The following is a 15,600-nucleotide window of genomic DNA, read 5'->3' as shown; positions in this document are numbered from 1 at the left end:
GTCCTTGACATGAGTGTGACCAGACACACTGCTGAATGTCTTCTTGGCCATTGCTGTGGACAATCTGGCTAATGCCCAGGAACTAACCAAGGTAAAAATCTCCTTTCAACAATTCACTAGTCTTCCCATAATTGAAGATGATACCCGCTCTCAACAGCATCTGTGATTATTTATTCTGTTCTATGCAATCTTATATCTAGGACGAAGAGGACGAAGAGGCTGCTTTCAATCAGAAACATGCTCTCCAAAAAGCCAAGGAAGTTGGGGCCATGTCTTCCCTAATGTCATCACAGTAAGTGGTGTGTGTACCCCTGCTGCCTGTTCCCCTTCCTCTCTGTCTCCCTCAGGACTCTAATAGACTGCTAACTAACAGTACTAACACTGTGTAATCCCACCAGAGCCTGTTGCTGCAGCACAGACAACACTAAAGGAAGGGAGGGGTTGAGGCTGACAAAGCCTTAGGGAATCAGTTTGACTATGGGAAATGTTTGTTATGTCGTGCTATGCCTTGGAATTAGGATTTTGCAAGTTGCCAGGGAAATTTGCCTTGTAATGCATTAGAGCCCTGGGTTTGAACTAGATTCGATTATACACTGAGTGTACAAAACATTAGGAACACCTTCCTAATATAGAGTTGCACCCTCTTACTCCCTCAGAACATCCTCAATTCATCACAAGGTGTCAAAAGCATTCCACAGGGATGCTGGCCCAGTTTGACTGTTGTGTCCAAGTTGGCTGGATGTCCTTTGGGTGATGGACCATTCTTGATGCACACGGGAAACTGTTGAGCGTCAAAAACCCAGTAGCGTTGCAGTTCCTGACACACTCTAACCAGTGCGCCTGGCACCTACTACCATACCCTGTTTAAAGGCCCTTAAATATTTAGTCTTGCCCATTCACCCTCTGAATGGCACACATACACAATCCGTCTCAATTGTCTCGAGGCTTAAAAATCCTTCTTTAACCTGTCTCCTCCCCTTCATCTACACTGATTGAAGTGGATATAACAGGTGACATCAATAAGGGATCATAGCTTTCACCTGGATTCACTTGGTCAGTCTATGTAATGGATGAGCAGGTGTTCCTAGTGTAGTTTATGTTACTGGTAAATTATATTTGATTTAGTCAGTTTGATCTAGGTACAGGCTACTGTAATTGGAGCCGTATAATGGAGCCCCAGACAGTCGTAGTGCCCTTCATAATGACGTTTATATTGCTGAAAATATGTACTGGAAACAACTGAACTGAACAACTAAAGAGGTATTGATATGCCCTTCCTGATAGGTCTATAGGTCTGTTTTAGCTTGTACCTCTATAATTTGCTCTAAATTCAACAGTGTGTCACCATGGCTACCGGCAGGCTTCCCAGGATCTGCAGGGATGAGCCTATACCGTTGTCATAGAGACAGCATTACTGGCATCCAAATTAATATATCATTCCCATTAGAGAAATATACTGCAGTACTTAGTCACCCTTACTTTCACCAGACTGATTTTTTGTAATCATTCTGTTTTTGGAATATCATTCTGTTTTTGGAAGAATTACCAAATGTCAGGAAGTCATTCATCTGGACATGCCATGTTGGGTTATAAGAGACAAGAGTCATAAAGTAATGTTATTTCATCAAAGCCCACAGTATTGATTTCCTATATGAATGGTCTGACACCCAGTCTGTCTGGTGGAAGTGCATGTACTTGGGCATGGTGCAACATAGAGAGATGGTACGCATGTTGAAAATGAACAGCATATTGCATGGTCATTCAAACCACATGCACGGAAAAATCATTTTAAAATGTTTCATAATTAAACATTTTGGTCTCATGCTGTGCAGCATTAGTTCTCCTTGGCAATACGTTAGTACAGCAGGAGTAAAGATTAGCAGAGCTGTGGTGCGTGCTACAAATATAACCAGTTCTATGAATTGCTTATGCGGAAATATCAAACTGCAGGATTTTTGCCTCAGTATCTTGAAGTTGTTGGTTTTTCATCTAGGTTCACCCAGGTTGAGGCATAGATATATGTGCAGGGTTTTGCAGTGTACCTTATGACATATTCAGGGTCAGGCACTTGTCGAATCACATTGATGAGATTTGAATACCATAGGGTTTTCCAGCATCTGTGTTTGGAGAAATCTCTGAACTTTGGTAGCATTGCATCATGTCTGTGATGTTTGGGGTGAAATGCTGTAACTGTCTTCCTTCCGGGGGCTCTTGCACAACTGACCTTCAGAGCATGATGATGATGATGTTGACTAAGTGAAAAAGGTTGAAGCATGTCTGAGACTCCTGATAATGTAGAGAGCGGTGGGTGCATGTCTGTCTCTGACCAGCATGACCAATGAGAATGTTACCCTGGCACAACTTTGGGGAGGAGAGCTGCACACATCATGCAAACTGATATGGTTGCTTTGCCTACACGATCTCCGTCTCTGTTCTGTTTGTGCCAATGAAGGCCATTTCTGTGTTTTATTCCTGTGCCATACTGTATCTCTGAATGTCTTAAACATTTCAAACTTCTTGAATAATTTATATGTTGCACCTGTTGATGTTAATGTTGTTCTGATCTAATACTGCTGCCATCCTGTTTGTCATGTGGCGCTTTGCCTGGCTAGAGGCACAATCCAAAACATTTAGGTAATATTCATTTGGTTGAATCATTTAAGAGGGTTTTACTACTTGGTAATACAGAAAATAATGATTTTGGCTATACAGAAATACAATGCAGTAGACTATAGTCTAATAATGATCCATTGAAATTGGTCATATGTTTTGAACTGTGTCTCAGAGCCTGTTTTGTCTCTGCTCACAAAAGCACTAATGTCTTGTTTTCAACCAATCGCTTATTGATAACACGGACCACACAAGAGTACAAGTACGAGTAAGTATTAACACTGTCTGTTCATTTCAATTTCAAAACAAACTGCCTGATTTTCTTAACTGGGTAAATCTTCTGTTCTCATTTTATTACATTCCTCGTTTTACTTCCAGAATCTTACAGTATTTGGCTCTGCATTTTATATAAGTTCCACTGGTTTCTACATCTCCCACTTTCATTATAGTTATTACAACTTCCTAGTTACATTTTGTTTAATTTATTACATAACATCTTCATTGATCCAGTGAATTGTTTTTCATCAACGCTTAATTAAAATTCTGGATCTTGTTTACCAAGCTTTGAAAATCAGACTAGATTGCCTTTTCTCGAATGTGTTCCAACTGCTCACTGGTTTTGTACAAATGTTTTATTTATAAATGTATGTTTCACAAACATTTGTACGCAAGCAAGTAAAATCCATTTTAAAACAATTCTAACACATTTTGGAATTGGTTTAAAATTAAAAGTAGAGCTTACAACATTCAGTGTATATCACTGTTTTAGACAAGTACTGTGTTGCTATCTCCCTTACTGCTCATCCTGACAGTGTTGTTGTCCTCTCTCCCAGCAGGAGGAGGAGACCCTACCTGTACAGGAAAAGAGCGATACACAGGAGCAGGCCTGCCTACTCTCTGGAGGAGGCTGAGAGCCTCGCCGAGGGGCCCCCCTGCCCGCCATTGAATTCCTCTAACTCTTTCATGTCCAGGGGAGAGAGGAGAAGACGGATGACCATGTCTGTGTGGGAGCAGAGAACCAGCCAACTGCGCAGGCACCGGCAGATGTCCAGCCGAGAGATCCTCTTCAGCAGCCCCAGTGAGGAGCAGGAAGCGCCCCCTGGATGCCCCCACAACCTCAAAGCCACAGGCACACCCACAGGCAGCCTGAAGCTGGCTGAACCTGCGGCCTCCACAGCTCAGCCCCCCAAGCCCATGGACCTAACTCTAGAGGAGCCACCCCTGTCCATGGGGGTCCAAGAGCCCCCCTTGTCCGTCCCTTTAGCAGAGCCACCCATACCCATCGACAGTCCCCTGCCTGACCCCTCCATGTCCACAGTTGTGTCCATTCTGGAGCCCACTGAATCTGAGCCGTGCCCAGAGGGCCAGCTTGATGTCACCGACCACTGTCACCCAGGTCTCAATGGCCGCAGGAGCCCCAGGTTAAATGGGGAGAGAAGGCAGAGAGCGGTGCGTAAGTTCCGCCCTCCTGCTGGTGACACCCTGACCTCTGACATGGCAGGGATGAGGCTCAGGAGGCCAATGGGTACAGGGCACCACGAAGCCCAGGTTGGGGCTAGAGGCCTGGACTCACCCCAGGGGGAGGGGAGCAGTCGCTCTGTCAGCAGGGAGAGGAAGACCCCAGAGGAACGACAGGACAAGGAGAGGAGAGCCTGTAACACGGGAGAGACCAGCCAGCCTTCTGAGACCAGGGAAGCTGAACACAGGTGAGGAGGAACTGACACTGACGTACAGCTAGTTCTGTTAGTTCAATAAATAGTAGACTGTTTGTATAATATTCTGTAGACTCTGTTTGTATAGTAAACTCTCAGTAGTCAGCTTTCTGCTATGTTCAATGTATCAGACTTCAGGGTGCCCAAAATGCAACAAATCCCCAGTGAATCCAGACTCCAAGCCTAGATGTTGTCCCTTGTCCCTCTGCTCCTCCACAGACAGGGTGACCCTAACCAGGCTGGGGGTCCTGAGCTGCTGAACAGGGAGGAGGGTCCACAGTCAGAACGATTTCAGGCTGCAGTACCGGAGCTCCCAGAGGGCCAGACAGGAGACAGTGATACTGGTAACAACGCCACCACTCTGAACCAGGATAAGTCCCCTCTGAGCTCCAGTATCTACATAGAGGTGACCAATGTTCAGTCTTCACTAGAGCTCACCCCCATCACAGGTAACACCTTCAAGTGTGTCCTTATTCTATCACATATGTGCATTCAGTGTGCTCTACTCACATTAAAAATAGTTCAGCTGTGAGGTGTATGAAATGCCTTGGTGTATGAAAGCCTCCATCTCTTGGGGGTTGGAGATATCTCTGATATCACAGCATGGTACCACAATCAGAGCACAGCAGCACACCCACATTTTCCACCTCTTCCAGGTAATAGTAAAGACATGGAGGCGTCCAAGCCTGAGAAGGAAGAGGAGCAGTTGACCAGCCCAGCCAATATTGTCACGCCTGACAGCATGTTCATCTTCAAACCTGGCAACCCGTAAGTCTCCCTCTGCTCCTCTCTGCTACTCCTATTACATCGTCCTAACACCATCAACCTAACACCATCATCCGAGTACTATCCTAACACCATCATCCTAGTACCATCATCCTAACACCATCATCCTAACACCATCTACATAACAACATCATCCTAACACCATCATCCTAGTACCATCATCTCAACACCAACAACCTAACACCATCATCCTAGTACCATCAACCTAACACCATCAACCTAACACCATCATCCTAACACCATCATCCTAACACCATCAACCTAACCATCAACCTAACACCAAATCAAATTAAATGTATTTATATAGCCCTTCATACATCAGCTGATATCTCAAAGTGCTGTACCACAGGCTTCCAGCGAGGGCAATTTTGGGGCTTCAACATGTTCATTGAAATGTACAACTGTGTGTCATCCGCATAGCAGATTTGTCAGAGGACAAACCATCCACAGAGACAAACTGATATCTTTCCGACAGATAAGATCTAAACCAGGCCTTGAACTTGTACGTGTAGAACAATTTGGATTTCCAATCTCTCCAAAAGAATGTGTTGATCAATGGCACTAAGGTCTAGGAGCACGAGGACAGATGCAGAGCCTCGGGCTGACGCCATTAAAAGGTAATTTACCACCTTCACAAGTGCAGTCTCAGTGGGGTCTAAAACCAGACTGAAGTGTTTCGTATACATTGTTTTTCTTCAGGAAGGCAGTGAGTTGCTGCACAACAGCTTTTTCTAAAATTTTTGAGAGGAATGGGAGATTTGATATTGGCCGATATTTTTTAATATTTTCTGGGTCAGGGTTTGGCTTTTTCAAGAGAGGCTTTATTACTGCCACTTTTAGTGAGTTTGGTACACATCCGGTGGATAGAGAGCCGTTTATTATGTTCAACATAGGAGGGCCAAGCACAGGAAGCAGCACTTTCAGTAGTTTAGTTGGAATAGGATCCAGTATGCAGCTTGAAGGTTTAGAGGCAATGATTATTTTCATCATTGTGTCAAGAAATATAGTACTAAAACACTTGAGTGTCTCCCTTGATCCTAGGTCCTGGCAGAGTTGTGCAGACTCAGGACAACTGAGCTTTGGAGGAATACGCAGATTTAAAGAGGAGTCTGTAATTTGCTTTTCTAATGATCATGATCTTTTCATCAAAGAAGTTCATGAATTTATCACTGCTGAAGTGAAAGCCATCCTCTCTTGGGGAATGCTGCTTTTTAGTTAGCTTTGCGACAGTATCAAAAATAAATTTTGGATTGTTTTTATTTTCCTCAATTAAGTTGGAAAAATAGGATGATCGAGCAGCAGTGAGGGCTCTTCGATACTGCACGGTACTGTCTTTCCAAGCTAGTCGGAAGACTTCCAGTTTGGTGTGGCGCCATTTCCGTTTCAATTTTATGGAAGCTTGCTTCAGAGCTTGGGTATTTTCTGTATACATGGGAGCTAGTTTCTTATGACAAATGTTTTTTGTTTTTAGGGGTGCGACTGCATCTAGGGTATTGCGCAAGGTTAAATTGAGTTCCTCAGATAGGTGGTTAACTGATTTTTGTACTCCGACGTCCTTGGGTAGGCGGAGGGAGTCTGGAAGGGCATCTAGGAATCTTTGGGTTTTCTGAGAATTTATAGCACGACTTTTGATGATTTTTGGTTGGGGTCTGAGCAGATTATTTGTTGCAATTGCAAACGTAATAAAATAGTGGTCCGATAGTCCAGGATTATGAGGAAAAACATTAAGATCCACAACATTTATTCCACGGGACAAAACTAGGTCCAGAGTATGACTGTGGCAGTGAGTAGTTCCGGAGACATGTTGGACAAAACCCACTGAGTCGATGATGGCTCCGAAAGCCTTTTGGAGTTGGTCTGTGGACTTTTCCATGTGAATATTAAAGTCACCAAGAATTAGAATATTATCTGCCATGACTACAAGGTCCGATAGGAATTCGGGGAACTCCATGAGGAACGCTGTATATGGCCCAGGAGGCCTGTAAACAGTAGCTATAAAAAGTGATTGAGTAGGCTGCATAGATTTCATGACTAGAAGCTCAAAAGACGAAGACGTCTGTTTTTTTTTTGTAAATTGAAATTTGCTATCGTAAATGTTAGCAACACCTCCGCCTTTGCGGGATGCGCAGGGATATGATCACTAGTGTAACCAGGAGGTGAGGCCTCATTTAACACAGTAAATTCATCAGGCTTAAGCCATGTTTCAGTCAGGGCAATCACATCAAGATTATGATCAGTGATTAGTTCATTGACCATAACTGCCTTGGAAGTGAGGGATCTAAAATTAAGTAGCCCTATTTTGAGATGTGAAGTATCACAATCTCTTTCAATAATGGCAGGAATGGAGGAGGTATTTATTCCAGTGAGATTGCTAAGGCGAACACCGCCGTGTTTAGTTTTGCCCAACCTAGGTCGAGGCACAGCCACAGTCTCAATGGGGATAGCTGAGCTGACTACACTGACTGTGCTAGTGGCAGACTCCACTAAGCCAGCCTGCTGCCTGGCCTGCACCCTATCTCATTGTGGAGCTAGGGGAGTTAGAGCCCTGTCTATGTTCGTAGATAAGATGAGAGCACCCCTCCAGCTAGGATGGAGTTCGTCACTCCTCAACAGGCCAGGCTTGGTCCTGTTTGTAGGTGAGTCCCAGAAAGAGGGCCAATTATCTAAAAGTTCTATCTTTTGGGAGGGTCAGAAAACAGTTTTCAACCAGCGATTGAGTTGTGAGACTCTGCTGTAGAGCTCATCACTCCCCGTAACTGGGAAGGGGCCAGAGATAATTACTCGATGCAGACACATCTTTCTAGCTGATTTACACGCTGAAGCTATGTTGCGCTTGGTGACCTCTGACTGTTTCATCCTAACGTCGTTGGTGCCAACGTGGATAACAATATCCCTATACTTTCTACACTCGCCAGTTTTAGCCAGCACCATCTTCAGATTAGCCTTAACGTCGGTAGCCCTGCCCCCTGGTAAACAGTGTATGATAGCTGGATGATTCGTTTTAAGTCTAATACTGCAGGTAATGGAGTCGCCAATGACTAGGGTTTTCAATTTGTCAGAGCTAATGGTGGGAGGCTTCGGCATCTCAGACCCCGTAACAGGAGGAGTAGAGACCAGAGAAGGCTCGGCCTCTGACTCCGACTCGCTGCTCAATGGGGAGAACTGGTTGACAGTTTCTGTCGGCTGAATGAGCGACACCGGTTGAGCATTCCAACAGCATTTCCCTCCAGAAGCCATGAGAAAGTTGTCCGGCTGCGGGGACTGTGCGAGGGGATTTATACTACTATCTGTATTTACTGGTGGCACAGACGCTGTTTCATCCTTTCCTACACTGAAATTACCCTTGCCTAACGATTGCGTCTGAAGCTGGGCTTGCAGCACAGCTATCCTCGCTGTAAGGCGATCGTTCTCCTGTATATTATGAGTACAGCGACTGCAATTAGAAGGCATCATGTTAATGTTACTACTTAGCTACGGCTGGTGGAGGTCCTGACGAACCTCGTCCAGATAAAGCGTCCAGAGTGAAAAAGTTTAATGAAAAAAAGTCGAGCGAGGGAAAAACTAAAAATTCTAAAGTAATTCAAAAGTAAAAACCGTAAAGTTGTCAGGTAGCAAAGTAAGGTTAGCAGCAAAACACACCGCAGCCCCTAAACAAGTCTGTAAGTTGTGACCGGAAATGACAAATGACAGACAGCCACCATGACAGACAGCCATCATCCTTACACCATCAACCTAAAAACATCATCCTAACACCATCATCATAGTACCATCATCCTAACACCATCATCATAGTACCATCATCTAACACCATCATCATAGTACCATCAACCTAACACCATCTTCCTAACACCATCATTCTAGTACCATCATCCTAACACCATCATCATAGTACCATCAACCTTACACCATCATCCTAGTACTATCATGTGGGGAAAGGGCACGACATCACCTTTTCCCCCTCAGGAGACTGAAAAGATTTGGCATGGGTCCCCAGATCCTCAAAACGTTCTACAGCTGCACCATCGAGAGCATCCTGACTGGTTGCATCACCGCCTGGTATGGCAACTGCTCGGCATCTGACCGTAAGGCGCGACAGAGGGTAGTGCGTACAGCCCAGTACATCACTGGGGCCAAGCTTCCTGCCATCCAGGACCTATATACTAGGCGGTGTCATAGGAAGGCCCCAAAAATTGTCAGACTCCAGTCACCCAAGTCATTCATAGACTGTTCTCTCTAATACCGCACGGCAAGCGGTACCGGAGCACCAAGTCTAGGTCCAAAAGGCTTCTTAACAGCTTCTACCCCCAAGCCATAAGACTGCTGAACAACTAATCAAATGGCCACCCGGACTATTTACATTGATAAGGGCTTGTAAGTAAGCATTGTATTCGGCGCATGTGACAAATACAATTTGATTTGATCATCCTTAATACCATCAACCTAACACCATCAACCTAACACCATCAACCTAACACCATCAACCTAACACCATCATCCTGACACCATCCTCCAAACAATCTAACACAGACATGATAGAGATATAGAAACAACACACTCATATCAGTCTTGCTCTGTCAGATGTTTCTCAGTCAGAGCGGTTGTGTCCTCTGTTCCTTCTCTAGGATCCGCCGGGCCTGTCACTATGTGGTGAACCTGCGTTACTTTGAGACATGCATCCTGCTGGTGATCGCTGCCAGCAGTATCGCCCTGGCTGCAGAGGACCCCGTGTCAGCCACCTCTAACTGGAACAAAGTGAGAGCCAGTCTGGTCACTGGGCTTTACATGGACTCAACAGATGGCTGTTTTCCTCACTGACCTTGAGCCTCACTATTCTAACTGTCCTTCTCCACAATGGTGGCTAGGCTATTGTCTTTGGTGTGTGGTTGCTTTTGTTTTGCTTTGTGTTCCGCTGCTGTATTATCTTTCTCTCAGCATAACGAGGAGTGCAAAAGTGCGCCCCTGACCGGGATTGTGTCTGCGTCTGACACTCTATCTGATCTCACAGGGAGAGCAATATTAGAGTTGTCACTCTCTGCTCACACTGAGGAGCCAGATTGAGGAGAGGAGGTGTTGTGGGGTGTAGAATCATCACATCACACTCCCTACAGCTGCCTCTGCTTTCGCCTCTTCATACGACAACAAACCAAACAGACAGCACATAATTTTTTTGATGCCATTGTTTTGTATGTCGTTACAGATGTTCCTTCAAGTAAAAACTAATCCTTGGGAATGTGTGCCTGGGGTCTCATATCTGGCCCTGTACTAGCTGAAAGACTAAAAGAAAGCATTATTAGAATTGCTTTGTGAAGGTCTCCCACGGTGACTTAATGGGGGTGCTTCTCTGGATGTTGGTGATTGAGGCAGATTGAGTTGGAAATGAAATGGGCCTGTGTGATATGCAAGGAAGATAATCAAAGCACATATTCATCAGAAGGGCGCCACTTAAAAGCATCGTCTTAGAAATAAAAGGCCCTCAGGGTAAACGTAATCAATGTGACCATTAAAGAGAGAAGTTGGTTTCCTAAAAGCGAAATGTGTCACCAGTTCAGTGGTGAAGAACAGATGCAACACATTAAACATAGTGTCTCAGAGTCTTTCTCTGGTCCTAAGTGCTTTTTGTTCTCCTGTAATGTATGAGCTAATGACAAATAATTAAATGTTCTTCATCAACCCCTGGAGTCCAATATTGTGATTCATGTATTAATATATTTGTCTACTTTTTACCCCACAGGTTTTGCGTTACTTTGACTACGTGTTCACAGGTGTCTTTACATTTGAAATGATAATAAAGGTGAGTTATTCAATCAGCAGGAATCCTGTTTTAAAACTGTGTCATATTGACATGACAGTGGACATACCATACTGTAGTGGTGTCAGTTGGATTTGACAGATGGTACATGAACATGTTTGGCATAAGCTGTTACCCATTGGGCAGACACTGGTTGAATCAATGTTGTTTCCATGTCATTTCAATGAATGTCTGTGCCCAGTGGGTAGTCCCGAGAAAATGTAATGTCAGATAGACAGAATGTACAGTATTTTGCTAATTAACAGTGAGGCCCCCCTATGCCAATATTTAGTGCAGTTTTCAAATGACTTAATAAGATGTGTATTTGACAGATGATAGACCAGGGCTTGATTCTCCATGACGGCTCCTATTTCCGGGACCTGTGGAACATTCTCGACTTTATCGTGGTGGTCGGAGCTCTGGTAGCCTTCGCCCTCACGTGAGTCATGTGACCTTGCATAGGTTATAACTTCCTGTGTAGTGGTTTGTGTAGTGTACAGTGCTAGACTGTAAACTGCCAGTGTAGCTTGACTGGACTGGACATAGCACTGTTTTTCACTCTGTTTTGTGATATACATGTTTTTCCCACCCTGAGATGTACATGTTCAGTATCATGTCTTTCTCTCTGTCGTCCTCTGCTCCTGTGGATTGTGTTGCTGTGGGACTGCCAGGAATGTGTTGGGGTAAAAACACTTTCTTCGCTCACTTTCTTTCTGCTCATTTCTCAACAGTTCTCAACAGCATCCTGTCTTTCCTCTATAGTTCAGATGTGTACAGTGCTGTGAAAAAGTATTTGCCCCCTTTCTAATTTTCTCTACTTTTAAATATTTTTGATACTCAATGTTATCAGTTCTTCAACCAAAACCTAAAATTAGATAAAAGGAAACTGATTGAACAAATAACACAACAATTACATACTTCTTTAATTTATTTCATAAACAATGTTATGCAACACCCAATGCCCCTGTGTGAAAAAAGAATTGCCCCCTTACACTCAATAACTGGTTGTGCCACCTTTAGCTGCAATGACTCCAACCAAACGTTTCCTGTAGTTGTTGATCAGTCTCTCACTTCGCTGTAGAAACATTTTGAACTGCTCACATGAACTGCTCGTGTCAAGTTCTGCCACAACATCTCATCTCAGTTGGGATTAGGTCTGACTAGGCCATTCCAAAACTTCAAATTTGTTGCCTTTTAGCCATTTTCATATAGACTTGATTGTGTGTTTTGGATCATTGTCTTGCTGCATGACGCAGCTGTGCTTCAGCTTCAGCTCACAGATGGATGGCCTGACATTCACCTGTAGAATTATCTAATACATAGCAGAATTCTACACTACCACCACCATACTTGACCGTTGGTATAAGGTTCTTACTGTGGAATGCAGTGTTTGGTTTTTGCCAGGCATAATGGGACCAATGTCCTCCAATAAGTTATACTTTTGACCCATCTGTCGATAGCACATTCTTCCAAGGGTCTTGCTGATCATCCAGGTGCTTCTAGGTGCTTTTTGGCAAACTTGAGTCAACTTTTTGGACGAGGTGGGTCCCATTATGTATGGCGACGACTTGCCTTAATAGAGGGAATGATGAATTCTGCTCTGTATCAGTGAATTCTACAGGAGAGTGTCAGGCCATCTGCAGCTGGGTCACGCAGCAAGACAACGATCCAAAACACACAATCTAGTGTCTACATTAAAATGGTTCAAATGCAATAAATATTGAGATTTTTTAATGGCCTAGTCAGTCCAGACCTAATCCCAATTGAGATATTGTGGCAGGACTTGAAACTTGCAGTTCCTGATTGAAAACCCACAAATGTCACTGAGTTAAAGAAGTTCTGCATACAAGAGTGGGCCAAAATTGCTCCACAGCGATGTGAGAGACTGATCAACAACTACAGGAAGCATTTGGTTGCAGTCATTGCAGGTAAAGGTGGCACAACCTGTTATTGAGTGTAAATTACTTTTTCACACAGTGGAATTGGGTGTTGCATAACTTTGTTAATTAAATAAATAAAGTAAGAATACTTTTTTTGTTGTTATTTGTGAACTCAGGTTCCCTTTATCTAATATTAGGTTTTGGTTGAAGATCTGATAACATTCAGTATCAAAAATATGAAAAACTGAGAAAATCAGAAAAGGGGAAAATACTTTTTTATGGCACTGTATCTCTTTCTAATCAGAGACGTAAAGTACAGTAATACATCTCCTGTAATATGGTTAGCTCAATGTTGGAGTGAGTTTATCAGGTCTTCATTCTATGTGTTTTTACTTGTAGAAATAATAAAGGACGGGACATCAAAACCATCAAGTCTCTTCGGGTCCTGCGCGTCCTGAGGCCCCTGAAGACCATCAAGAGACTACCGAAACTTAAGGTAACCTTTTCCATTTGTTTTCTCAGCAATTGCTTCCCATGTGACCGGGCCTGCCCCAGTCAACAGTTGCAGGGATAGACTACATGGCAGTTTTATCAGGCTGTTCAGGGTTTATCAAGGATGCAGTACTGTCTATGTGTGTGGTATAACGGTATCAGGTCAGTAGCCACTGCCACACATCCATTTAGTCACACCATGAGGGTTTCCAGGCAGCAGAGAATCAGCTAGAGAAAAGATTGATAGATGAGGTGATAAACCTGAGCGTTCGAGCATGAAAACATTTTGTCAAGACTGAATTTCCCAAATCTCACACATTCCATTTCTCCTGGGGGGAAGAGTGTATCTGTCAAGGGAAATGAGGAAATGAGTCCGACTGATAACTGTGTGAGTGGACCAGGGAGTCAGTCAGTAAGCTGATACCAGACACACTGCAATCAATAGACCTGATTGTCCTGGGAATGGAAAGTGAAATAAAGATCTACAGAGTAATACAATCCTATTCCAGTCACTCATGTAGCAACAACAGTTTGGGATCATATTGGACAATTGTATGCTATTTATACCACTTGAGTTAGAAGTCAGCGTTAAGGGCCTCCCGAGTGGTGAAAAGGTCTAATCAAATCAAATCACATTTAATTGGTCACATACACATGGTTAGCAGATGTTAATGTGAGTGTACTGAAATGCTTGTGCTTCTAGTTCTGACAGTGCAGTAATATTTAACAAGTAATATAACAATTCCACAACAACTACCTAATACACACAAATCTAATGGAATAAATATATGGATGAGCGATGACGAGCGGCATAGGCAAGATGCAATAGATGGTATAAGATACAGTATATACAGTACATATGAGATGAGTAATGTAAGATATGCAAACATTATTAAAGTGGCCTTATTTAAAGTGACTAGTGATCCATTTATTAAAGTGGCCAATGATTTGAGTCTGTATGTAGAAAGCAGCCTCTCTGTGTTAGTGATGGCTGTTTAACAGTCTGATGGCCTTGAGATAGAAGCTGCTTTTCAGTCTCTCAGTCCCAGCTTTGATGAACATCTAAGGCACTGCATCGCAGTGCTAGCTGCGCCACTACAAATCCTGGTTCGATCCCAGGGTGTGACGCAGCTGGCCGCGACCGGGAGACCCATGAGGCGGCACACAATTGACCTAGCATCATCTGGGTTAGGGGAGGGTTTGACCGGCCGGGTCGTCCTTGTCCCATTGCGCTCTAGCGACTCCTGTGGTGGGCTGGGTGCAATGCACGCTGACACGGTCGTCAGGTGTACAATGTTTCCTCTGACACATTGGTGCAGCTGGCTTCCGGCTTAAGTGAGTTTTGTGTCAAGAGGCAGTGCGGCTTGGCGGGGTCCTGTTTCGGAGGACACACGGCTCTCGACCTTCGCCTCTCCTGAGTCTGTATGGGAGTTGCAGCGATGGAACAAGAACGTAACTACCAATTGAGGAGAAAAAGGGGTAATAAAATTTAAATTAAATAAAAGTCAGCCTCAACAAATCACTGGCTAACTGGACGAAAGCTGAACCACCGCAGTTTTAGCATATCACTTTCTTTGACTCTCTTTTTCAATTGCCTTCCCTCATGCTTCGTCTTCTGCCTGTGTGTGTAGGCAGTGTTTGACTGTGTGGTGACCTCTCTGAAGAACGTCTTCAACATCCTCATCGTCTACAAGCTCTTCATGTTCATCTTCGCTGTCATCGCTGTGCAGCTGTTCAAAGGGAAATTCTTCTACTGCACAGACGGATCCAAAGACACAGAGAAGGACTGCCAGTAGGTGTCTGCTGAGCTGCCTGTATACGCTCATACACTGGGCCTTACAGAACACTAACATACTGTAGTTGTGGTGGATGGAGACCTATTGGAGACCTACAGTATGGTCATGTTTTCTACTGCTTCTTTGTCCGCTGAATGTCTATTGTACACTGTGTGTCTGTCTCTTCCTATCAGAGGCTTCTACATTGACTATGAGAAGGATAAGAAGGAAGTGAAGAGGAGGGATTGGAGGAGACATGACTTCCACTATGACAACATAGTCTGGGCCCTACTCACTCTGTTTACTGTCTCCACTGGGGAGGGCTGGCCACAGTAAGTCTCACTCTCTCCATACACACTATTCACTATGTTACAACAGCACCTTGTGGCCTAGTGGTTAGAGTGTCCTCCCTGAGATAGAAAGGTTGGGTGTTCGATCCCTAGCTGAGTCATACATAATGACTGCAATAGACTAGCGTTCTGTCCACGGGGTGTATTTGTGCCTCACGCTACAGAAACAGGAGATAGGCTCCTATGAGCAGTTCCGACTCGCACAAG

The 15,600-nt window shown here is 44.1% G+C and overlaps 1 protein-coding gene across 1 annotated transcript in view; it reads left to right on the top strand.

Moving 5' to 3' along the window:
• Positions 1 to 15,600, top strand: part of LOC139541167 (voltage-dependent R-type calcium channel subunit alpha-1E-like) — a 143,079-nt gene that overhangs the window by 100,994 nt on the left and 26,485 nt on the right. The window contains exons 17-28 of the mRNA XM_071345499.1: positions 24 to 91; positions 201 to 292; positions 3,444 to 4,316; positions 4,542 to 4,771; positions 4,979 to 5,090; positions 9,731 to 9,860; positions 10,840 to 10,899; positions 11,229 to 11,335; positions 11,568 to 11,579; positions 13,176 to 13,272; positions 14,900 to 15,060; positions 15,238 to 15,375. Coding sequence (XP_071201600.1) covers positions 24 to 91; positions 201 to 292; positions 3,444 to 4,316; positions 4,542 to 4,771; positions 4,979 to 5,090; positions 9,731 to 9,860; positions 10,840 to 10,899; positions 11,229 to 11,335; positions 11,568 to 11,579; positions 13,176 to 13,272; positions 14,900 to 15,060; positions 15,238 to 15,375 — 2,080 coding nt within the window. The remainder of the gene's footprint in view (positions 1 to 23; positions 92 to 200; positions 293 to 3,443; positions 4,317 to 4,541; positions 4,772 to 4,978; positions 5,091 to 9,730; positions 9,861 to 10,839; positions 10,900 to 11,228; positions 11,336 to 11,567; positions 11,580 to 13,175; positions 13,273 to 14,899; positions 15,061 to 15,237; positions 15,376 to 15,600) is intronic.

Source organism: Salvelinus alpinus, chromosome 16 (assembly GCF_045679555.1).
Source record: "Salvelinus alpinus chromosome 16, SLU_Salpinus.1, whole genome shotgun sequence".
Classification (NCBI taxonomy): domain Eukaryota; kingdom Metazoa; phylum Chordata; class Actinopteri; order Salmoniformes; family Salmonidae; genus Salvelinus; species Salvelinus alpinus.
This window is presented reverse-complemented; position numbering and strand designations above follow the sequence as displayed.